This window comes from Phaenicophaeus curvirostris, chromosome 2 (genome assembly GCF_032191515.1).
Source record: "Phaenicophaeus curvirostris isolate KB17595 chromosome 2, BPBGC_Pcur_1.0, whole genome shotgun sequence".
Lineage (NCBI taxonomy): Eukaryota > Metazoa > Chordata > Aves > Cuculiformes > Cuculidae > Phaenicophaeus > Phaenicophaeus curvirostris.
This window is the reverse complement of record NC_091393.1, coordinates 54,729,805-54,755,850: the sequence shown is the minus strand read 5'-3', so window position 1 is coordinate 54,755,850 and position 26,046 is coordinate 54,729,805. Positions and strand designations below refer to the sequence as shown.

Here is a 26,046-nt window from a genome sequence, read left to right as displayed (position 1 = left end):
TCTCATGGGGATAGGTGGAGACTAGTGGTTCCTTTTAGCATGCCTAAAGGCTTGAACAAGTGACTACTATTTCTGTTCTAACAATAAAAAAAGAATATGAAAAAACCCCACAGTGTACTAAAAAAGGCAATTACTTCATCGTCTATTGGCTAAGCCTGAATTCTAGAAAGATATCACAGCCAATGTGGGTGTCATTTGAGATTTTTTCTAAAGTCAGCTATACGTGAAAGTGGATTCTGCTAACCTAGTTAGACCAGAGAGGTGCAGTACAGAAAGAAAACTTTAAAATGGATATAATGATACTTGTCATTTTGACTATTGCTTCTACAGGCAATATTTTTAAGATTTATTTTTTTTAAGATTATGTTTTTCCGTTTCCATTTATTCATGAACTAAGACAAGATTTTCTTATTGAAAAATGTATCAAGATCAAATTTCAGCACTGTCTTCAAATTCCAGTCTCTTTAAAACTGGAAGTATCTGGATTCAGCCTCTTTTCACAGAACGTGCTGCAACACCTGTCTCTTATCTTTCACAAACACACTTTACCCCTACAGTTTAGTTTCACTGTTACTTTAGCAGACAAAAATGTGAGAGTATTTTAGTAAGTGTATTTCATACTACCTTGAATTCAGTAACTCTTCCAGGAATTTTTCCACTTTCTGCACCTCCTTTTTCTTCTCAGGAATAAGCTGTTTGTTCTCTCCTAATTCTTCTGTGCTTATTCTTTCTCCCATGTCACGTAACCACAGTCCAAGTTTTTTGTGCTGATCTTCAAAGCTACAGAACAGATAAATACTCCCTTAAAAATACACCTCAGGTGCAGTAAAGTTATTAAGACATTAACTTAGTTCTTTCAATATCCACAAGTCCAGGAAGATAAAGCTAGGTATCAATTTCGTGCTTCGAGAATAAGAGTTGTACCCAAAACATAATTCCACAGTGACTACTAATCTAAAAATATTCAGCAACTCTCTAAAAATGTCCAGCAAAATCATGGGAACTACAGAGAGAAAAGAAGCTTCCAAAATTTAAAGTGACAGTGCTTGTGTTTATTACTGGATTCAATAAAGGCAGACAAAAAGAAAGCTTTTCCCAAATCCTTGTGAGGATTTAATCCAAGATTAAAAAATACGTAAAAATGGGCTTTTACTCAGTATTGACACTTACAATACCTGAAATGCTGTGCTTTCAATTTCTCCAACAGAACCTAACTGGAATCTGGAGTGCTCAGAATGCGGCAAAACAAGTTCTCCCTTAAGCATGAAAAGCTTTTTCTTACATGAAGGCACGCCATCTCATCTAGCTGTTTTACCCATTACTGCTACATTTATTTCACTTTCAATTAACAATAGTTTCAATCTAGCTACACCTAAAAATATTTAAACTCCCAAAATACTAGCTCTAAGTAATAATTTTTGAATGTTTTCTTATTAGCTTCTTAGGAACTATGTCCATCTGGAATGGGACAGGATAGCGCATTCTGTGTAAAAACCATATTGTCTTCAAACCCCAGGGCACAACTTGAAGATTCATCACATCTTTTCTTTTCAGGAAATTGCATTTAAATTACTGAGATCCGAGCTGCTGATTTGGGATTGCATGAGCCACACAGATCTTCCACATATACGAACCCAACCTTCCATTCTTTACCCAAGTCAGTACCCCAAGCAAGACTTGTCGCTTTGTTTTTAGCAGAGAATTTTTATTTTCTCTGAAGTATTTCCAAAGTAAAAAGCAAACAGGACTGGAATAACTGGACATAATTTCAAATTGTGCCCTGTATTTCTGCAGCTGGACAATTTCATGCAGTCCATCTGTGACAACTGATATTACTCACCTTCCCAGGTATGAGGCACAAGCTTCCAGGGCCTTTTTGTCACTCAGACATTGGTTGAGGAATTCCTGTAAGTTCTGGTTAGACTTCGCTATTTGGTCCTGAATATTGCTCACAACTGGTTTGGGTAAGCAAGCATATAAACTTTCTCCTTCCTTGCAGGCAACATCTAACTTGTTCTGTCCCTCACTAACAGAATCCAGCACATTCTGTATAATGAAAGAATACAGTTTAAACAAGTGAGATTAAATAACTAAAAATAAGCAGTATTATGTTAAGATTTACCCACCAAGATGAAAGGCATGTCTATCTATGGAAAAAAAAATACTAAGGAGACAGTTCAATTAAAGTAATATTAACGGGTGCTACAATTCACAGAGCTCAGTGTTCCTATTTGGTCCCAAGGCAGTCCTGTTTCTCTCTGTCATCTCCTGAAGATGTCACACATTTCAGGAACTGGGGCTGTTACAGGTGTCTGCTATTTGTATCCTGCCCCTTCAAAAATCAACACAGATAAGCTTTGATATATCAGTGTTAATCTGAAAGATTGAATAAGCAATAGTGTAAGAAAAAGTAGGAAAGGGAAAAGCGGAAGAAGGTAAAAAATAGAAAAAAAAGATTAAAAATCGGGAACAAGAATAGTTTAGTTACTCATAAACCTTCCAGAAATTAAATTCTGATCTCTTAGAACAGTGAACACAGTTTCTACTGTATTCCCTCTGGAACACATATTGCTGTCTTGAACCATTCTTAAATTACCTCCTTGGAAACAAAAACAATAAAGATGACAGCATCTGCAAATTACTTTAGAGATATAATTGGATAAACATAGTTAAATTACGAATTACTACTCTTTAATTTGATCACCATACCTGCAAGTCATGTAGCTTTGCCTCTATGGCTTTGCTGTCTCCAGACCTGTCAGATGATTCTTTTACTGCAGCTTTCACACCAGAAAACCATTCCTGGAATTCTTGCATAGAATCTTATTTCAGAAAAAAGTATAAAGAAGAGAATATTTTTTAAGAAGCAACATTATCCACAACACTAAATAGCTGTTTTCTACAATTAGTCTGTCCTTTAGGAGCAGTGTATAAAAGCTAACAGGATAAGTTTCATTGTTTTCAGTGAGTGCCTTGGGGAGTGGCATTCATTTCACAAAAAGTTAGATGTTTCCACAGTAGGTTCCCTTTCACAGTCAGTGGGAAAAGACAGGCATTTTCAGTCTATGATATGACTGAATTTAATGTTAGATAATATCTAGATTAATATTTTCATATATGAGATTAAAAATTGCCTACTTCTCTCTACTGACTATTCAGGGAGCCCAACAAATACTTCAAATGAGGACTTTTATATTATAAACATCTCCATAGGGTTGTATACATCTCTTTAAGGCAAATTGTGTACACAAAGTGTATCTGCAACAGAGATGTATGCTAAAAGTGAAGAAAGGTGGAGCTGAGCTTGCCTGTCATGCATATTATGTGTTTAAAGTTGAATTCTGTTTCTGTAAAATGCTTTGTTTCATATGAGTTATTAAATGAACATTTGGTAACAGGACTTTTTGAAAGGCATCATACAAAAACAAAGTTGTAATTGCAAGTGACACCACTGGAAACTCTGGCAGACGCCAGAATGATTCATGGCTGTGGCCTAATGGTTCATATTAACAAGCCTGACGACTCACAGTGGAAATGTTTTTCCAAGGACTCTTGCATGCTGGCCTGTGTTCTGGAACACAGCAGATTCACAGCTTCATACTTCTTTATTAAAGACGTGACAGTGCCACCAAGAGCTTCTAGCTCTACAGAATGGTATTTGCGACACAGGCTGTTGAGGTTCTCACGGGCTGAGTCAATGGTGCTCTGCTGAAGCTGAAGGTCTTTTTGCGTTTCCTGAAAATGAAGTTATAACAGAAATATGACATTTGCAAAGAAATTTAATATTTAATAGTCCTCTATTTTCCTTAAGTATCTCTACTCTTCCCATACGCTCTTTCTTCCTATGACCTATTACAAGTCCTAGACACAACGAAGGGAAGAAGTACTGGATCGTGTTTCCTGCATTTGCCGAGAGATGAATCCTTAAAACTAAAGAGCCATCACAGAAATGCGAAAAATTCTGTTTCTCATAGTATACCCCTCTATTAAACAATAAATCAATTTCAAGACATTGAATAGCAGTAGTTATTTTCAGCAATGTCTGAAGGTACGTTTGAGATACAATATGACACTGGTATTTGGTGGTACTTCAGAATGAAAGTGAGTTTACATCTGGCTAGAGAGGAATATTTGTTTGAAAACTAAATTTGAATTGACTAGTATATCAACATTAACATGTGCTCACACTGAAAAAATCTCCATGTGGTTTGTCACATTATGATGTGCATAGCTGTATGCTATCAAGAAAGTTCTAGGATGTAGACTAAAGGATTGAGGAGGACTGAGGAAGGCTTCTGAGGTAGAAGTTTCGGTAAAAATTGAAGTCAGTCCACTCTTTTTTACTGGGATGATTTATAAGTTCATCTCTTACATCGTAAGGGAGTCAACTTACTTGTACATATGCCAGAGTAATAGCTGGACCATTCAATGTCATAAAACCAGTTCTTGTCACATCAAATAACATATTATTCATTTCAATTTTCTAGAAGTTTTGTATAAAGTTAATAGATCAGAACCTTTTGTTCATTGGGGGAACTTCTTAAAGTGTATCACTGTATTATTTGATAATATTCTAGCAGCTGTACAGGAAATATATATTTTTTATCAAATACAAATTAAGTATAACACTTAGCAAAAGCTCTGATAAAAAGACAAAGATAACTGCCTAAGAAAAAGCACATTCACTTTCTTCCATACCAACCTTCACTTTATTTAGAGCTTCAGGATCCAGGTTATGTGCACAGCTTAACAGTGTTTCTTCCACTTTTTTTAACCAGTCTGTCATCTGATCAACAAACTTCTGTAACTGCATTTTCTGAGTAGTGAAATCTTTCAGTGTCTCTTTTGCTGTCTCTGACATTTCTTTGGCGTGTTCCAGCTTCTGCCTCAAATCTGATTCTATAAACTAAAAGCAAAACATTATGTATTAAAGCACTTAAATAAAATATTTATTATCATGGATTGGAAAAATGGAAGGTAGGAAAGTGACACGCAATGATTTTGCTATCTTTACATCGATAACTAAAGATAATCACACCAATAAAAAATATCAGCCATACAGGACTAAGTCTTAGATACACAGTAATACAAAGAAGGGATAGTAACTGATAAAAAGCAAAACTGCGAACTATTGAAATTATTACCCCATTCTGAAATATTAAACAGTTGATCATTTTCCTTTACTAATTTACCACATATACAGAACATGACCTAAACACATCTCCATAAAAACAAATATCAATTGGTGAGACTTAAGAGCACTGAGCCTTGAAGTGTTTCAGTGTAAGGCAGATTAAAATTGAAGACAATGAAAATATAAGTTAGAATATTGCTATTATTAATATTAATTATGCTATTAAGAGACAGCAATATGTTAAAATAAAGTAGATGTTAGCTGTGCACAAACCATTAATAACAACTGAATAAAATTGTTCATAAGAGGGTAACATTTATAAATGAGCATCTACTGAAAATTCTATTAAGAAATTGTATATGATCTTAGGATGTGATCTATCATACTGTAGTTTACTTATTTAGCATTTGGATGTTGGCAAATAATTTGGGGATTTATGTTTATTTTTTGAGGCTTTATTTTCAAATTTGCATTTATATATAAACTACGGTTATTGGATTGGTTTAGAATTTTTATTGTATTTATCATATTTAGTAGTTGGAAATATATGTGTGTTTGTTAACAGTGATATTCTACAAATTAATTTGCTCTGTTTCACCCTATAATTGCACAGATATTTATTATGAAACCTATGATTAAACCTGAATTTTCTGAACCTCTCACATAAAGGAAACAATTAGGGAGAACACAAGCACTTCCACATAATTTGCACAGATTTATCCTATAGGGTTCTTGACTGATACTGGATTGGTAATTTAGACTTCTGTGTATGGTCATGGCAAAATGTGGACAATGGTTGAGTGTTACATTAATTTCCATTAAAATCTGATAAATGGTTTTGAAATAAATATCTATAGAGATATTTCCCTGCCTGTGCAAATCACATAAGTCAGCATATCTTTCAAAATTTTTGACACTTAAAATTAATAATCTCACATACTAATTTCCATTTGAAATAAAAAATCCAAAATAGTAACACTTTGGTTTTGCATCTGTTCTAGAACATAAAAAATAGGGCTTAGACAACTAAAAAAAGTTCAACAGCTCACCTTCAGTATTCATATTTTACCCCTTTCTTGTAGCACATAGTTCAGAGCACTAATTCCAGCCCACTAAAGAATAATTTTGGTTTGATAAAGCAAATGAACATATTTTAAAGCATTATGATTCTTTCAAAGAGACAAACTGTATATGCACTCGCATATCATAGGGCTTAATATTGTGCATTGCAGAGAATACTATTTGTCTCTTATGTGAAAAGCTACCTTGTAAACTATTTACTTTATTTCAACTTAGTAAAAATTACTTTTACAACTGTAATGTTCAAATACTTTACAGCATAATTTTTTTCAGAAAAAAAATCAAAGTTAACACAAGAAATATGAACAAAGAATAGTTACGATACATATAAATAATGCTCTATCCATCACCTGGAAAGAAAAAGGCTGTGCATAAGATACAGAAATTTCAGGAGGAGTTTCTTCTCGGTCATTATTTGAGCACAATCTGTGATTAGCAATATCTTTTTTTTTTTTACCTGGAGATCTGCAGGAGGCTCTTGACTATGGGTCAGTTCTTTGAGATCTGAAATTTTGGAATGAAGTTGCTCCAACTTCAGTTCTTTATCCTTGACTTCAGACTGTAAAAGGGATATGGTCAAAGTTTCATACCAAACCACACGAAGGTTTTAGACCTTCAGAAAGATGTTCCATCAATTGCAAAAAATGAAGGAAAATTTAAATAAAGTTTAGCAACCAGAGGGAAAACACTTGTTTTATTAGTTTTATTTTCGAAAAATCTCCCCTCTCTTCCTCTTTATTAGACTCAGTTCAGAGATTTTTTTCCCCTTCCTTTCCCATTTAAAATGCACTCAAAACTTTAGCTTTTTTAAAATTGGCTGAATAAAGATGGGTATGTCATTGTTTATTCAACTGGAAAAATCTACTGTGGTTGTTAGGTTCCACTTAATGGCATGCACAATATAATACATGTGCTCTTTGGGTTTTTTTACAAGGAAGTAAGCTCAGAAAAAAATCAGGCACAGAAATAAAATTTAACCTCCAAAGGGAATTAAAAAATACTGCTATATATGCAATGACATATCTTGACATTGTATTTATTGTGGTTCCATAGATCCAAGTTTTAAAGAAACCATTTGGTTAGTGGTACCACTGCCTGAACAGGGGACACAGTGGTCTACAGTAGTACAGCTTTATCACTTGAGATTTCGGTCCAAAACATTTTTGTCAATGATTTATGAGTAGAACCTGCAATTCTTTCAGGAGGACCTCCATTCTCTGACTGTTACTTAAGTTGCCGATGCCTTCATCCAGTTGAGAAATGCACTTATTGCACCACACATCCATTTCCTCTCCAGTTTTCAGGATTTCATCCCACAGAGACATGCTTACACTCAGACGGTCTATGTTGTCTTCAATTCTTTCAGACACCTTTTGGGAGAAAAGAATGTATCATTTGCAAATTAATTTTAGTTTTCTTTATTTTGCAGCCAGGTGCAAGACAAATAGATCTGAAATAATTAGCCTAGATGAAATAATGTTTTAAGACTTAAACCTAAGTTCTAAATATTGATCTATATTTAGTTACCCACATCATAAACCAAACAAAAGTCATGTTTTTAAAAGTTAGCATATTTTTGTACTGGGAAATTAATTTATGTTCAAATGAACTTTATATTCAAAACCTGCTACATTTATCTTTCTTATCATAGAATCATAGAATCACCAGGTTGGAAAAGACCTCATGGATCATCGAGTCCAACCATTCCTATCAAACACTAAACCATGTCCCTGAGCACCTTATCTACCCATCTTCCAAACCCCTCCAGGGCTGGGGACTCAACCCCCTCCCTGAGCAGCCTCTGCCAGTGCCCAGTGATCCTTTTTGTGAAAAATATTTCCCTGATGTCCAGTCTGACTCTCCCCTGGTGTACAGTAGGAATTTGCTAATAAAGTAGTACAAACATGAAAATGTAAAATATTAACTTCTATACTATGTTTCTGTACTATAATGTTGTCTTTCTTAACAAATTCACATCTTTTCTGGTGCAGCTTAATACAATTTACTTCTTATTTCATTTAGTCCAATTTATCTTAATAAAGTAATACTGCCATACATTAGGAGAGAATCCAATCCAAATTGATACTCAGAAAGGTGCACTGAGCAAATTTATACTAGTAACATTCATACACTGTTGTAAGACATAATTTTAAATATATTAAATGGATGTGACAACTTCGTGCATACAAAAGATTCCAAATCCCTATGATTAACCCTTTGAGATATACTTAAAAATAAACTTTACTTAAAAATAGAACTCTAAAATCCTAAGAAAATACTAGTACTGTAACCTTAGCCCAACTTAAAAACTGTATTCAGCATATAAACACCAGACTCTTACATCTAGCCATTTGTCCACTGTACAGTTCATATCTGTTTTTACCGCAGTGGTATCGCAGTTATGGATTCTTTTCAACTCTGCTAACAAATGTTTTCCTTTATTGTTGAAAGTATCCAGGTCTTTTTGTTTATCACTCAGATCATTCTTGGCAGCTGCATGCTGTGGACATAAATATTTGCTTGTTTAAAGAAGCCTTGAAGAAAAAGAAAAATCCAGTTCTCCAGGCACCCATTCCTAGCTCTGTGGTACATGTTACACATTTGATAATTCTCATTCTGCGTACCATCTAATATTTAACTATGCCACAAAATACAGAGCAACTGATATGGTTTTCTCATGAGCATAATCAAATAGTATGATTATTATAAATAATGCACATAACAGGGAAGAATAAATTCTGAATTTTCCCTACTTGGTAACCAGCTATCTTCAGGACTTAAGGCATTTTTTTAAATTATTACTCTTTCTGTTCTTCAGATTCTATATGATAAAATTGAATAATTAGAACCCATCATTGACTTATTAGTATCTAAAACTAGTTCTGGAATTACAGCAGGGTAAACAGAGGCTGTTATAAACAAAATTTACAATTGTAAACCCCATCACTCCTAGATACTCTGGAAAACAAAAGTACAGATGTGTTCAGAAAGAAATTTTAAAAAGTCTTCAGGGCTACTATGTCAGCTTTTCTAGGTGTAGGAAAATCTTTAAAACACTCTAAATTAAGAGGTGACATACTGAGAAAGGATCACAATAAGCATCTCATACTTTTTTCTGTAGCAAATATTTTAGATCAGCATTAAAAATAAGCTACTAATCTGGCTGCAATATGGCCATGTGGCCATACCTACTTTATTATGGTAGGAGTTGTGCAAAATATTTTTTTACTCCAGCTCCTTCAGGCCTAGAGAGGAATCATATAGAAGTTATGTGCATTTCTTTCTTAGACTGGTGAGCTCTGTTCTGACTTTCAGTTCTAGTTAAAATGTCTATTAAAAAGAGGCCATAAATACATACAGTTTAGAATGACATTTATACCGATCTGACTGAAGAATATTTAATTAAAAACTCAATCGGCTTCCAAGTGAAATTACCCTTTGAATGAAGAGAAATAATTTAACTCAGAATGGTTTTTCCTGACAGGCCTATGGACTGCAGAATTTAGAATTTTAGATATATGAGCCAGTGAAATGCACAGAATGCAGGGATCCAAATTCCTTATTTCTGCTCAATGGCCAGTATCAACATTGTAACCCACGGAGAAAGTTGTCTTTGGGAAAGAGACAGACATAAGAATTGCATGCATCAGAAATGTGTACAATTCATTTTCTTTTGTTGACTTTTATCTATTAAAAAATTACTCAGTATGGAAAAAAACATTATAGCATGTTAACTGGAAATATCCTCTCATACTATGATAGGAATAAATGCTCAAGATATTTTATATAAAGATCAGATAGCTTATGCTTTCCATATAAATTAACATTTTGCATTTCTAAATACTAAAACCAATCACCTATATGTTAATGGATCTCATCAAAATCCTGAAAGGACGACATTCTTTCCTGATCAGAATCAGTGCAATTTAAACGCTGAATGTCGGTGTGACAAGATGTGACAATAAATTCAAGGAACTTTAAACACCTCAACAGAAACTTCCAAATTAATAATCTACCTAAATCAAAGATTATTTAAACCTCTCAAATGAAAATATATGTAATTACCTTAGACAAAGTTCGCCTGACATCTTCACGATCCTTCCAAATTGATTTGATCGCAGTAGCACTGTCAGCACTGTCTATGACTTTCATTACTGTTGACTTCAAGCACTGATATTCCTTCATCAGATCAATAAGAATACCAGACTGCTCCTTTCTGTAATGTGAAAAGGCTGAGTTAGCACCATTTGCTGTCACATTTCTGAAAGAAGAACATGATGTAGTGATTCACCATGGGAAAATCAGGATGCAGTGCTAAACATGTTTTGGGAAGCCAAGGAAATGTTAATATTTAGGTTTTACAGATCACTATGGGTCCATATATCACAATCATTTCACTGAAGAGACATTATATGAATCACCATCACATATATATCTGATGTCAAAGTAACTGACTGGAGGAAAAGAAAGACTGAAATTAGGATTTAAGCTTCTCACTTTCTAAGTTTACTGTCTTACTGACTGGAAACTACACTATAATGATGCTGGCAATCACTGCTCCTATTTTTTAACTTGTTTCTTCAATGTGGAATATTTTAGGGTGTTTAAAGAAACAGAAGCAAAGACTAAAGCACTAAAAGAACCCTCTCCTTTCTCACCTTAACTCTAAAATCTACTTACTTTTCATTTATAACTTTCTTGGTGTCCTCCCACAGAGATTCCAAGCGATTAATCTCTTCATCAATCTCAGGAGCAAGTGTAACATCTTTTTGGGCTATTTGTTTTGCTTTGTCCCTGAGCCACTGGAGTTCATGCTGGTGAGAGTTCAATTCTTCCTCTAACTGGTTAAAGATCCTCAGTCTGCAAATTAAAAAGCAGGTTTCAAACTTACTTATCTTCACTTATTTTGAAAAGAAAGGATGAGAAAGGAAGAATGGAATGCTAATCTCAAGCATTAATATCGTTTTTACCTTTGCTGGAGGGCTTGTATAGTTGCCTCCTTCAGGCCCTCCTTGTCAGCTTTTTCCTCAGTATCTTCAATACTCTTCAGTAGCTGTTCTTTACGTTCCATAAAAGATCTTCTCAAGGTTCCAAGAGCTTCTGCCTCACTCTGTTTGGTTCCCAGTAGGTTTTGAACTGCCTCCATGTCTAAGCACAGATTATCCACCACAGCCCTGCAGGAGGTCCTCTGTTCAGAAATGCTGTGCTTTAGATGATACTGGGCCTTAGTAAGGGAAACATCTAAACTGATTGCAACAGATTCCAGCTTGTTAAGATCTTGAATAACATCATTGAGTTCTTTCTCCAGTAATTCAGACTTAGCTTTATCTATATTTCCTGTTTTCTCCACTGTCTGCCTCAGATGGTGCAGCACTACTGATACAGCATTATGGTGATCCAGGAATACTTGCAGCTGATCCAGAGCTTCTTGCCTTTGGCAAGTTATTTGACTTGCCTCCTGAAAGATCTGAAAGCAATCTTCAGTCTTTTCCTGCAATGTCTGCTGGTCGCCTGGACAGCTGAAAGAACACAATCTATCTACATGTGTTTTCAGACTTTGTAACTGTTGTTTCTTACTTTCAACTTCCATTAAGTGTTTCTGTGAGAAAGAAAAGAAAGCTGATTTTCTTTCAGTCAAAAGCTCAGAAAACATTTTAGCACTAAACTTATAACCAAAACAATACTACTGAGGGGTTTTCAGTAATAAGAATTCAGTGTTACAAATTTGCTTTTAACTGGTCAAATAACAGAACTCTGTGCCTACAAGCAGGTACTGGTTTTCAAACAAATAAATGATGCCATGCTAGCTTTAGATGATTATTTAGCTGAATGCACTGTACAATTTCTCTGTCTTCAATGTTTACATCCAAAAGTTTACCTTGTTGTGAGATGCAGCTAGCTGTTGATCAGCTGTCTTTATCTCCGAAGTGGCTTGTAGTTCAGCAAGAAATTGTTTAATCCAGTCTGAAAACCTGAGCAGGAGCTCATCAAACTGCTCATGCTCAGCAACAAGAGACTGAAGGAAGTTGATCCTAAAGGATGTCAGATGTAAACATGAAAGCACTTGATGTAAATCAATCACTTCCCATAATGAAAACCATAGTTGGTCAGTATTAAAACCAATGCCATGTGGAAGGAAAAAACGAAATGCTAACTTACGATACAAATGTGATGACTGCTGTGTTGATTTCTTAACTGGGGAATAACATAACACAGCTTGAAAGCACCAGTATGGCTCTTTTTGTTTTTCCACTATTTGAACTGCCCCAAACAATCAAGACAGCAATTCCAGTTGCACTATTATCTAAAACACTGCATATAAGGTGAGAGTCTCATGAATTTAGGCAGAGGTGAGTAGCTGTTGCTCAACTTCCACTGAAATAAGGGAGGGTCAACTGTGCTCAGAGGAATACAGCTCAAAGAAGAACTGTGTCCAGAGGAGTATGCAGCACCTAGCAGAACTAAGCTTCTAAATCTTGACCTTAAAAAGGGCATTGTTATTTACATTCCTGTTGCCCTTAGAAACGCTATGTAGAAGATCATTATGTTATAAAACACATACGAAGAAAGTACCTAGAAGGTGATGTCATTGCCCAAGGCCCATTATTTAAGCTCCTTTACAAATATTAAAATAAATATGTTCATCACCAAAACAAATGAAATATAAATATTTGAAAACATACAGTTTCAAAAAACGAGGCAGTGTTCCTGAGCCTAACATGAGCCAGTAGCCTACAAATTCAGCATTTATGAGGTCTGACGCAAAAATCCTGAGACTATGCATGTAAATGTTTTTATTTAACAAATTAAGAAAATCAACCACAATCACCTTCAAAATGGTTCCCTTCCAAGCTGACACTCAGCTACATACAATGCTGCCAATGTTCAAAGCAATTCTGCAGACCATTTTCTGAAAGGCTGTTAAGGATCTCCATTGTTATTTTTTACACATATTCTACCAACAAAAAAAAATGGGTTCCTTTGAGCACTGACTTGATCTTGGGGAAGGGGGTGCAAGATCTGCTAAACAGGGTGGGTACTCAAGCACAGTGATGTTGTTATTAGCTAAAAACTGCTTCACAGACATGCTGTGGGCTGGTGCACAACAACATTTTCTGACCCAGGGTAAGAATATGCCTATATTTGAACATGTGTTCACTTGTACTGAATGAAGTGATTGCTTTGACCTTCCTCTCACTGTGAGAGGTTAGAAAATATTCTATAACCATCTCTTTATCTCTCCCCTCCCAGTCTTTGTTCCAGAGCTATAGGTTTAGTCTCATTTTTTTTGTGTCAGACCTCATAAAATATTTATGGCAAATGAAAACTTTGAAGTGGGTTTAAAAAGATAATAATGTGGCTTTGCACAAGATAGAGCATATAACTGAAAAACTGAAGAGCACAGATATTACAGACTTAGGAAGTTACTTGGGAAATTGTAACTGAGGAAACACATTATCTTACTTTCCTGCCCTGCCCTCCTTCAAACAGAACTCTTCTATCGAAAAAATACAGAGAGATTACACTGAAAATAGAGCATAATAAATCTGTAGGACTCCCCACATCCCATTCTTGGGAGCTCAGGGTTCAAAATGACTCTTAAACCCTTGTTTTCCTAATGGTAATACTGAAAAAACCTACAGTTCAGGACTGGGGTTCCTTATCTGGGTATCGGTTACTCTCATGTAACATGTCAAAAACATTTTGAAGCACAAACCTTTTATCAACAGTTTGTGGTAAAGCTTTCCACCTGTCATCCAGCTCTTCAAATTTTTCTTTTATTGTTTTCACACTCTGTTTGGAAGCTGTTGGGAACAGTGACTCATTTAACTGTAATAGGCTGTCATAGACTGAAGTACGGGATTCAATATCTGCTCGCAAATCCTGGGGAAACAACAGAATGTACAGCCTTTAGAGTAAATATGGCATCATATTGCACAAAATAACAAAAATAATAAAAAAACCTGCCGCAGATTTCCAGTATGCCACTTTGAGACAAATGAATGAGCACAGTCAGATCCTTGGAGAAACTGAGGTCTATTAGAAAAAGCAGGTACTGTACACCTCTCAGGTAGCTAAATTTGCAACTGTTTGCAACATTTGCAACTGTACCTCACTAAGAATTGATCAATTTTTTTTTTCTCCTTCAGAACAAAATATGATCTTTCCACACAGCCTTACTCTATGACAAATGTGACTAAAATCAAGACTAAGTTTTGCAACACATTTTGTTAAAATTGTCAGGAAATGTCACAAATTGGCCTCCAGAAAAGCTAAAACAAAAAACCCCACTTTTCTTCTCTTCAGTAATCTTTAAAACTGAAATTATGGACACATTGGGTTCATGGAAAGTATAAAAGATGTTACACTTGGCCAAACGCTTCATATTAATCTAAAAACAGATGGCAAAAATTCCAAGGTAAGTCATGCTTCAGAAAAGGATGAAAGTCTCGTGTTTAAAAAAAAAACCAAACTAAACAAAATCAGACTTTCATTGTGAATTCAAAACCTTTGAGCATTTTGTCATCTGAACAACTTTTCTTACATGCAATCATGAAAGAAAGTAGCATTGTCTAACGCCTTCTCTAGAGAAAGGAACCTCTGACAAGCAGACCAATGTCCTTCCTTTACAAAGAACAGGATATCGAAGACATTATTTTCTTGACACTGCATATTATATTTTCAAATAATATTAATCTTGTAATTTTCTTGTCTTTTGTAAATAACAACAGTGATCATATAATACCTCCCTAGGACATCAGAATCAAAGCTCAGAATCAAGTGTCTTGTCAGACCACAATTAGCAAATCCATCCTTTAAAAGACAGAGAAACTAGGAAACGCAGGGGGACAATGTTTCAGTAGAAACCTACCTGCAGTGACTGCAGTTCAACTTCCAGTTTAACTCTGTCAGAAGAAACATACTGCTCTGAAAGCCCGGCTGTAGCTTCACACCCCTCCAACCAGGTCAGGAAGGCAGATAACTCCTTCTCCTGCCTAACAAATTCACAATGTAGAGTTACTAACTCAAGTTGTCCCCTCGGTCTTACACACTTACTGCAGGAAGGTCTCTGTGTCCATCATAACAGACATGAGAGTGCACTCACTTCTGCCACTGAGCCAGAAGAGTCTCTAACAAGGTCTGTTTCTCTTTAGCATTTTCTAGCACCTTGTCATATTTCTGCTGTAATGCTGTAACCTCCTGAGCAGCTTTTTCTTTGCTGGCCACCTTTCGGGCACAGGCTGTGAGAGAGGCCAGAGTGTTGCTCAGTTTTTCCACAGTATGACAAAGGTCCTAATGAACATGTAAAAGATACATAAGTTAAATTACGTAAACAACAGAGCTACAGCAACAATAGTGGGAAATGTTTTGTACTTTTACTCAAAGGTTGAAGCAATACTACATCCACTAAATCATGAAGTCACTGCATAGCTTACATTTCACTCAGATCTATCCTAGATGCACATGTCCCAAGCATATAAATCAACTAGCTTGCAGTGGGGTAAGACTTTCCTAAGACCAGTGTTAGAGAAAAAACAGTCAGCAACAAACTCTTCTGAATGGGCATGAGACACAGCATGATCATGTAGGACAAGGCTCCGGATTCCCTAACATCAGTCTAAGAGTTGCTCTGATTTATATATACACAGAAAATACCAAAGCTCATTCCAGCTTGTGAGGACTGCAAGACTTGCAGCCCATGTCATGACATGGGAGAGGCAGGGAACAGTTACTCTGAACTTCTTATCAGAATTAGCTAAGAATTTTTTTTCATTTAAATGGCATCTGACATTGAATAGACATTCCAGTGCTGTCATTGCTAGAGAGCTGGAAAACTTGTTCATATGAAAATGGTTGAAATGTAGTACAACGAGTTAGAAAAGCACAAAATTAAATAGATTTAAGAGCACTACAGTTCCAACTCACACATGTGCAATAACTTCAGTAGTAATAGTTATAATTAGTCACAAAAGAAATAGATAGAAGGAAATGTGAATTATACAACAACAAGCTGCTGATGTTTAAACTATATGATACAAAATAATTTCATATTAAGACACTGATCATCACAATCCCATAGGCAGGACAAGACTTTACAAGAGCATATTCCGAATATTCCTAAGTTTTAAAGGCCAATAACAATAATGATTACAAGTGCAGCAAGAATAAATTCTCTATATGCAGAATATTTTTCCTCAACAAGTATCAAGCTTTTCTGAAGCAGACAGGCCAGGTCTTCCTTGCATACAGCTTTTGCAGGTAGTTAACATGAAGTTCAGAAGAAACGATACCTATTTTACTGTTGGAACCATATAACTAAAAGTTTTTATAATATTTTCTTAGAAAGGAAAATAATTATGGTGGGAAGAACACAATAATAGACTTACAGACACAGACAAAAATGCTACACCATATTCCCTAAGATTTGGGATTTTCTGTAGTTTGAATACGTATCCAATGTTTATTTTCCTTTTGTAATGTACTGAAATAAATGTGCATGTGATGATGGGATTGAGTGCACCCTCAGCAAGTTTGTGTAAGACACCAAGCTGAGTGGTGGGGTTGACACCCCTGAAGGATAGGATGTCATCCAAAGGGACCTTGACATCTGGAGAAGTGGACTTGTGAAAACCTCATGAGGTTCAACAAGGTGAACTGCACGGTCCTGCACCTGGGTTGAGGTAACAGTCAGTATGGATACAGGCTGGGGGATGAAGAAATTGAGAGCAACCTTGTGGAGAAAGATGTGGGGGTCCTGGTGGATGAGAAATTGGACACAAACCAGCAATACATGCTTGCAGCCCAGAAGGCCAACCGTATCCTGGGCTGCATCAAAAGAAGCATTGCCAGACATTTTTTTTTTTGCTGTGGGTGGTGAAACACTGGAACAGGTTAACCAGAGAGGTGGTAGATGCCCCGTCCCCAGAAAAATTCAAAGTCAGGTTGGATGGGGCTCTGAGAAACCTGATTTAGTTGAAGATGTCTCTGCTTACTGATGGGTGGTTGCACTAGATGACTTTTGTGGTCCCAAACCATTCTATGATTCTATTGGATATCTAAACATCCATGGATTTCTGGCATCACCAATAAAAAACTGTCAGTTGAAATTCTGTTCAGTCTCTGCACTGTTCAAGACGAACTACTTCCAAGGAGATGTCTTCTTTTTAAATCAAGACCCAGGTTTCATGAAAAACTTTGTGGAAAAATGTCTAACAGACACATTTCTTATCTTCTATTTTTCGTAATGTTTTAGACACATAAAATTAAAAACAAGAACCTGAAGGATTAATTAATGTTTTTAGTATTTACTTTTCTAGAGTGTGGAGAAAACTTTTCAATCATATCTGAAATGGTGAGAAGAAATAGCTGAGGAAGCCTGCTTCAGCCTTCCCTGCAGGCCCACCCCAACAGGCAGCCCTTGCCTACTGCCTCCACTTTGGCTTGTGTGGCATCAGGCAGCCCCTGCTCTGGGTGAGGAAGTCAGTGTGGTACAATTTCCCTGGTCTTGGTGGCAGGAATCACTGGCCACTTGCTCACCGTGCAATCCTGGAGGGTTGCGTAAGTAGCTGATGATGAAGAGCAAGATGTGAGAGGCTCAGCTACCTTAGCTTCAAATTCAGACACTGCTTGCTGCACCTATGAAGAAAAGGCAAACCAGAGAGTCTAAAACCATCAGGAATATATAAACGATGCTTTAAATAACATGTTTAGAATATTTAGTTTTAAGAGACTATATCTTAAGCTTTTGTAGTTCTGAGTGCCTTCTGAAGTTAAAAGATGTTAACTGTCCTTAGTTCCCTGTGACTGAGGCAATAATAATATTTAAATTAAAATTTTACTCATGACCTACTAACACCACAAGATTAAAGTTGGAGTGTTTATAAGAAGAATGCATGTGGTTTATTAGTGAAATATCCAAGAGAATCAACTAAGATTTCTAAAAGGCAGCACATTTTTTTTTGTGTGTATATTTCAGTGTCTTCCTGAACCTGCCTTTTATGTCACTCAGACCACAAACTTACATAGAGGTCTTGCAAATGCCTTACAAATCCATTCATATACTCTAGTCTATCCTATTATAATATGCATTTTATATTGAATTTTGGGAAAATAAAGAGTAACTCCATAAACCGCTGCAAACAACCTTAGATTTTTCATTGTCTACCTGTTTAAGACTTTCTTCATATTTCTGCTGTGCTGATGCATTCTCTGTGATTGTTCCTTCCAGCCTCTGTGCATGATCTCTGAGCTCTTCCCAATACCTTTTGACCTGAGTCAGTTTGGCTTTAATATGTGCACATTCTCCAGAGGTAACAAAGTGGGAAAAGGACTTGACTTCCTCTTCTAGCTCTGAGATTCCAGTTATTTTACCATCTATTTCTTTATTAATAACCTAAAATGTAAAGTAATAGTAAATAAAGAAGCACAAAAAGTTTTTAATTATTAGAATTTTTTCTACAATCTTTCCCATGAGCTACTAATATTCTTCATTAAAAAAAGAAAGGAAGAGGAGAGTTCATTGGCCAATTCAAATAATAAGTTACAAAAGTTTTTGATAGGCCCAGTAAATTCTTTTTTTTTTCTTGAAATGGGCACTGGAAAAATGTTTAAAAAAACAGCCTACCCTAAGAAGTGTCTGGTAAGAACATTTAGAATTGGCTGAGGTGCATATTTTCATACGCAGATAAGATTGTTCATATTTTAGCATCTCTTACTTCATAGTGAATTAAAACACAATTCTCTTGTTTTCATTTTCTAATTTAAATTCTCATGGTCTAATAAAAAATAAACTAGATGATGATGTACGGTGCATGTACTCTGGCAGAGGATTAAATAAGGAATCACATTATAGTATGAGTGGACCATGAAACAAATGTGATAATGGCCTTTGGTACTTTTCAGCTGTTTTCCACATCAATTAGTAAATACACATTGAGAAGCTAGCACTACCTTTTTACATTTTATCAGATGCATGACAGCAATAGTCTCCTATTATTCTGCACCTGTTTTTATTGCAAATTAGAGGCAAATCTGAAAGCTACATCATCCAAGACAGAAATTATGGTGTTTCACATTCAGTGTCTATGTATTCAGTAATCATCAGAGAATATGGCAACAAGATTTTTTTCACAACAGAATTCTTTTAATTTCTGCTGACATAGCATGTCCATGTAGCACTTCTCAAAAAGAAGTTATAAGCATTCATTGGGAGGGAATTGAAGGAGCAAAGAATGTTCTTTGAAATTGAAATAGGCACTAGCATTCTCAGATATAAAATTGTTACAATACGTATGCAACTATCAATCAAAAACTTCCCTGAAAATTCACTCTCAAAAGCATAGAAAGCACCCACCTTCTGCTATAATTGTGATAAAAACATTGTATCTTGCTTGCCCTTATAAAACTCAGAAGTGGCTCACTGCAACATGCAAAGTCTACAATTAGCAGACTGACAGTACAGAAGAAAATGTAGTGCTGTAAGCATATTTAGTGTCTCTCTACAAAATCTATTCTGAATTAATTCGGACTATAAAATACCTTTTCCGCATGAGTATACGGTGCTAAGGAAAAACAAGGGATTTGCAATCCTGAAGCTGAAATTATCTAACAATGCAGTAGACAGAAATGAGGCTGTGCTTTTTTACTCCCACGCTCTTCTGTTAAATTCACTCAGTTACATAAGGTGGATAATTGAGGCCTTCAAAATGTCACGGAGTCTGCCACCAATGGTAACTACTTGTGATAACTGTCATTTTGTTCCACCAGGAATTTTGGAGAAACATGTAGGTGAAAATCTGGCTTTGCTGAAGTTATTAGGGTTTTGTAATCAATGTCAACAAAAGTAGAATATTGCCACTATGTATGATAACTACACTCAGCTGACCCCAGCTTTTTTAGCTGGTCAGCCAAAGATATTGGAAAACATCCTGCTCTTAATTAATTTGTCAGCTAGCATTATGATACAGAGTAAATAATCAGGAAGGTCATAATAAGCAACAACAAATCCTTCAAAATCAAGAACAAAGCAATGTGGCTGAAGAAGACCTCCAGCTATGTCCAAGTATCAATGCTTAAATAAATCATTTCACTTATTACAGTTCATAAAGCTCATTTATTCACCTGAGTCACAACAATGTAACCTCAGCTTTATCTGGAGGATTTTCTCTGCTTTATGTCTGTTCATTCAGACATTCATAAAAATTGCCTACTGACCATTTTCTTTCTGTTACAATGTTTAATGAAGACTTATGTTGCCACTTACAAAAGCTTGCAATGCAGTGTAAAAATTACTGTTTGTCTGCATATATAGCATGGAACAGCCTCTTTGGGAAATTAGCTTGAATTGACTAGCAGGGCTTAACGATGCTCCATTTAGACTGACAAGAGCTGTCGTCACACTAATGCAATATTCATATAATTTAATGCATTTATTATTATAAGCATTTGACTTGTACCTAGAAACTACTGAAATATATGTCTACATGGCAGTGCGTGCAGTGGAATAAATGCATTTATAGTATTTCACAAGGAAACTGTTTTTCAGTTGCTGTGGTGATGATGCAAGAATTCAAGCACTGCTTAATCCTTCAATGATGAAAATGAGATTTTCTTTATTTGGTGTATGTGAAGCTGTTATCAAATTAAGAACAGGAAAATCCATTGACAAATTGTTTGTCACATGAAACAAATGACTTATGGGATCCTTCGGGAATGCTAGGTGTCGATCTGGTCCATGAATGCAAGCAGGTGCACACCTGCATACTTTCTGAAGAGCAAGTATGTCACAGAATAAAGAAAATGGCAATGTATACTGCATACTGAAAAACATTGAAAAACTCTGCCCCCTCAGAAACACGCAGTTTCAGAGAGGGTACATTTTCATTTGTGGGAGGATACAAAGTCAGGCCTTGAAATGCAATGTTTGGAGACAATATGCACCTCAGCTAGCAATAAGAAATTAAAACAGTGTGTATCTACAGAAATGTACATTGAATTTAAGACAATGAAAGTTTAACAGCAGTAAATTGTACGTAGGTTTGCAAGCTACCAAGAGCAATAGTTTATTATTTTAGCGTAAAAGATACATAGGTCAAGTCATAACTTTAGCTTGCAAGATTGAAATCAAGTTCTATATCCAGTACTTTATCTACATTTTAAAATACAAAAATCTTTAAGCACCTGGTATTTGGGTAGCTCTATTGTATACCAGTTGCAATTACTCAAAAAAATAAGAAGAGTATAAATAATATTTTTACCCTTACACACAAAGGCTCCATATATGTAAACTAAACACCAGCAGAGAAGGCTGCATATAAGATTTTTCCTTTAGTTCGTGTAAAACCTTACTGCTTGATATATTTGCGTGCAAAGCATGACATCATGGTACTTCTGAAACATGTAAAATGTCTGTTCTCCCATTTGGCCTCTAGCAAAATGACAGATAAATTGGCTTTTAATGCTAAACATAACAAGAACTAATCACCTTGATTTGGCTGATCTGTATGTCCAAAGGAGATGATGATGTTTCCAGAGTTCCCAGTTCTTTTTCTTGTTCAGCTATCCAGATGGACAGAGCTTCAAAATTATTGCCAAAATGATCCCACTTGTTTTTCACCATTTCCATGCTTTTAATACTAAAATTGACCAAATCAATTAGAGAGAATAAACAGTTTAATATAATGAAGCTGCCCATACTCTTGCTAGAATAAATATGTAACTTATTCAATCTACAGAAGGGTAATTTTAAAAACTTCTGGGTTTAGAGGACCAAGTTGTGCAACTAAATCCAAAATTAGTTTTCTCTAAGACTGTGCACCCAAGTCAAACAATTATATTAGCCATAATGGGGACACCAAGAGGTAAAACAGAGTACAGTTTCAGTCATCAGGTGCACATCAGGAATCTTATCATAGCAGGAAAAGAAAGGAAAAGCAACATTTCTATAAAATAATATGGAATTATAATAGATACCTAAAAATTGAGATAACTGAGTGCATAGATGTTAGCTATTTAGTTGTGAGGACAGAATGATTAAAACCAGTGTATTGTGGATGTACAGACACTCACCAATGCTTGACCACTTTATTAAACTTGGTTTTATGTAACAGCAATTTGCCCATCTTATAGCAAGTTTGTGGTTTTTGAGGCAATCATTTAATACCAAGCCAAAGAATCCACAAGAGATATGAGGCAATTTCCTTAAGGTTATTAAGTTTATATTCTTTTACCCATACATTATAGATATGTTAAACAGAGACAGATTATGGCTGATGTTTGTATATCTTGGACAGCAAGCAAAGCATCCTTGGTTTATCACAAGTAAGAAGTCTAAGGCCCTTAACAGACCTAATAGCATTAACTTCCAGTATACAAGTTACTGCTCCTTTCAAAACATTGTAAAGTACCCAGTGCTAATGTAGGCCCTACACACAGCTTGAAAAACATGTATTTTCTGTTTCACTGAAAATATTAAAATTTCATCAGAAAAGTTTGAATATTAGAAAATTGCAAAATATATTTTCCTTTTAGATAGATCCTTAAAAGCCATTCCATGTGAAGTTATTTTTTTTAATTTCTTCCCTCCACTCCTTTAGTTAAAGCTAGAGGAAGGAATAAGAAAAGATGTAGTTTAAAAATGTAAAAATTGGTGGGTTTATTTTCTTCTTTATTTTCAAAATGAAAAAAAAATAGCAATGTCAACAGCTATTTACTGATAAGAGTGTATTCAAATTCAAGTTATTTGTAGGAAAATAAAGTGCAAAAATACTTCACTAAAGTCCAGCCTAAGAAAACAGAACTGGAAAACAGAATCAAGGGTCCAAATGAGTAGCACAACAGTTTAAAATCCTTTACCTTTTTATCTGCTTTCCTTATAAGTTTTAAGAAAGCTGCAGACTGTAAAGAATATAGTTCCAAATACACTGCCCAGCTATGCATGATCTCCTTGGAAAACAGATGTACTGTTTGCTCTGTAGCTGACTATGGAGAGCTTTTCTTTCCCTTTCCTGTTCATTGGCATAATAAATACCGTACGTCTTTGGGATACCTTCACTTTAAATTACTTGGCCAAGATTTTTATTTATGATGTGAGTTAGAACATAACACACACTGATTGTATGCTGCGTAGATTCACTATAGAGATTTCATATAGTTGCGTGTTTTGCAGAAGGGATTTATTTTTTTTATTATCTGTCACAGTACCACAGACATTCTGCATAATCCATACATTCAAATAAAACCTATTTCATATCTACATCGAAATCATGGCTTTCATTTAAAAATAGATTACATTATGAAAAAAGTGAATATTCATTGTTGGAAGGATGTTTTTCTGGAAAAAAAAAATCACACTAGTTTTCTCCCTAATATTGGGGAAAATCATGTATAAAGTAAAGTACTGGGTGAGACATGGCAGAATTTGACTGCAAATCACTGTAGTACTTCATATTGGAGAAAGTGATGTGTAAGAAAACCTAAGACTTCCAATAATCAAAAAGTTACTTCTGCTGCAGAGGCTAGTTATTCTGTTTTACAACTGTTCTTTTACATTACAAAGAAAAGGAATCAAATTAAAGTCAGATTAACATGACAATGGTCAGTAGAGGGAAAAACCCATCAACATGGGCACTGACCTTTCCTCATATTCAGATGGAGGTGGTTTACCTGCTTAAATTATACAGCATATTATAACTTATTCTACATATTAATTCTAGTAAGACAACATAGAATTGGCACATATATTCATGACTTGTGTGTCAGATCTAATATATGCAAAACTACTAATTTCTCACACACATACAAGTGTATGTGTTTATGGTTAAAATGAGAATGGGAACAGTTGATGTTGAGTAACTTGAGTTGAATAATTCAGTCAGTCACGAGGAAAGGGCTGACATTTTTTAAAATACAAAAAGCTATAAATATTTACAGAGTTTAACAAGGTTTCCTTGGAGTTTAAACTTTCATTTTTTAAGCAAAATTTGGCAAATTATGTGTTTGTTATTTGTAGCAGCAAAAGCAGCTTTTGATATAGCCCGTGAAACAAATTCTGAGCATTCAGCTAAGATCAAGGCACTTCTTGACATTCCTATGGAGACAATGGAATACTGAAAACTGAGGCAAATAGAGTAAATGTGCTGTTCTCATATTTGCACTGATTTGTTTTCTTTGTAGAAGAGTGTAGTACCTCAAGAACAAGCATAATTACCCCTTCTTCTCAATACTGAGTCTTAAAGATAAGTGACTAATAGTGCTTTTATAAACTACATATTATTAAACAAAGATTTTGTTTATTTGCACACACTTTTGACATATTTGGTAACTTTAACCTGGTCACTATGTCACAGCAAGCTGAAATGACAGAGCTGATGTGACAACACAGAATGATGACAAGATATTCTAGAAATCTGATACAATCCTATAGTGGAGAATAAATATTAGGACTTGTTAAGAACATACTCTTCTTCAAGAGTAGCTTCCACTTTTTTCACTTGTTCTTGGATTGATTTGGCCTGCTGCTGAAGGGACTGTTTGTTCTTTGAACCAAGTTGTATCTCAGAAGAATTCTTCACCAAATTCTCAGCCTGCACTGCCATTGCTTCAGTCTGTTTAGAAAGTTCCTGTAAGGATGCAAGACACGTGAGCAGTTTCATTTATTTAAACAAGAAGTATTTTTCCTCAATTTCTGTGGTGTGAAAAAGTATCTGTGTCCTGTATGAATATTTTGAATATGTAAATATATTTTAAAAAACTATGAAAAAAGTTATTTTTGTGTTGCATTTAAGAAACATTTATTCGAGCACACTAGCTTGGATAAAATTTAGCAAGGGAAACGATACACCCAAAAGTTTTTAACTCAACCAATCAACATTTATTCTACAGCTCTTCGAGAATTTTTTTTTTTTTGCAAAGTGTGGGAGAGTATATGCATCATTATTTAATCTCCAGAGCCTGTCATTTACAAAGAGGATTTTCCATTACCTCATAGTTTCTAATCTGACTTTGTCTAGCAACTATTTTCTGCCATGAATCATAAATCCATACACCAGAAAAATTGATGCTGAGCATAACCACGATAGGTATAATTTAGTATCACGTTCATCAAAGAGCAAAATAGCAAGAAAAGCATTACACCTAGGAAAGCAAACTACTACTTCTGTATTAGCAAATAAAATGAGCTAGGATAATCGTCTGTCACTAAGGGCAAGTGGCACGTTAGGACTTATGTCCACATTGCAGAAGTCTCTCCACTTTTTCATCAGGGCTAAAAGAGGGCTAGTTGGCACAGTCCACGTAACATCACTAGTGTGCTCTTTGGCAAGGTTGATATGCCAATGTTTGACACTGTTTAGCTTACTAGTATAGATGGGAAGTACTCAAAATCATTTTACCTTCCATACGTGCACTCCTGATGCATATTTTGAGTAATTTTTCACAGTATTTTCATAAAATAACTTTTCACTGCTAACAGTTTATGAAGTCTCCAGACTGTATATGTAATTTCCATTGGCATTAACAGGAAAATATGCAAAGATTGAAAGTAATACGTTCAACTACATGTTAACAAGCAAGGCAGAAAGATCTCTCAGTTCCTGTGTTTCACACAGTGAGTACCTTTGTCTGATCCAGTTCTGAGGAGAGGCTCTCTAAACTGCTAAAATTTAGGATACGTTCAAGAGCACAACTTGCTTGATTGAGATATCTTACTACTGTTTCTTTGTCCTTTTCAAACTGTTCCCATTTATTTATTGTGACCTACAAAAAAACCAAACAAACCCAAAACAGAAACACAAAGACAAAAAGATTAAAAGGGAGGAAATAACCCAAATTTC

The 26,046-nt window shown here is 35.3% G+C and overlaps 1 protein-coding gene across 1 annotated transcript in view; it reads right to left on the bottom strand.

Moving 5' to 3' along the window:
* SYNE1 (spectrin repeat containing nuclear envelope protein 1) overlaps nt 1-26,046 on the bottom strand; it is a 285,435-nt gene that overhangs the window by 152,947 nt on the left and 106,442 nt on the right. Inside the window, exons 30-49 of the mRNA XM_069852100.1 lie at nt 25,829-25,969; nt 24,674-24,834; nt 21,699-21,849; nt 18,381-18,608; nt 17,753-17,851; nt 15,321-15,508; nt 15,087-15,210; nt 13,932-14,098; nt 12,093-12,246; nt 11,185-11,813; nt 10,895-11,074; nt 10,280-10,430; nt 8,556-8,714; nt 7,402-7,584; nt 6,672-6,773; nt 4,703-4,906; nt 3,528-3,735; nt 2,710-2,822; nt 1,841-2,046; nt 625-780 (exon numbers count right to left, since the gene is read on the bottom strand). Coding sequence (XP_069708201.1) covers nt 625-780; nt 1,841-2,046; nt 2,710-2,822; nt 3,528-3,735; nt 4,703-4,906; nt 6,672-6,773; nt 7,402-7,584; nt 8,556-8,714; nt 10,280-10,430; nt 10,895-11,074; nt 11,185-11,813; nt 12,093-12,246; nt 13,932-14,098; nt 15,087-15,210; nt 15,321-15,508; nt 17,753-17,851; nt 18,381-18,608; nt 21,699-21,849; nt 24,674-24,834; nt 25,829-25,969 — 3,704 coding nt within the window. The remainder of the gene's footprint in view (nt 1-624; nt 781-1,840; nt 2,047-2,709; nt 2,823-3,527; nt 3,736-4,702; nt 4,907-6,671; nt 6,774-7,401; nt 7,585-8,555; nt 8,715-10,279; nt 10,431-10,894; nt 11,075-11,184; nt 11,814-12,092; nt 12,247-13,931; nt 14,099-15,086; nt 15,211-15,320; nt 15,509-17,752; nt 17,852-18,380; nt 18,609-21,698; nt 21,850-24,673; nt 24,835-25,828; nt 25,970-26,046) is intronic.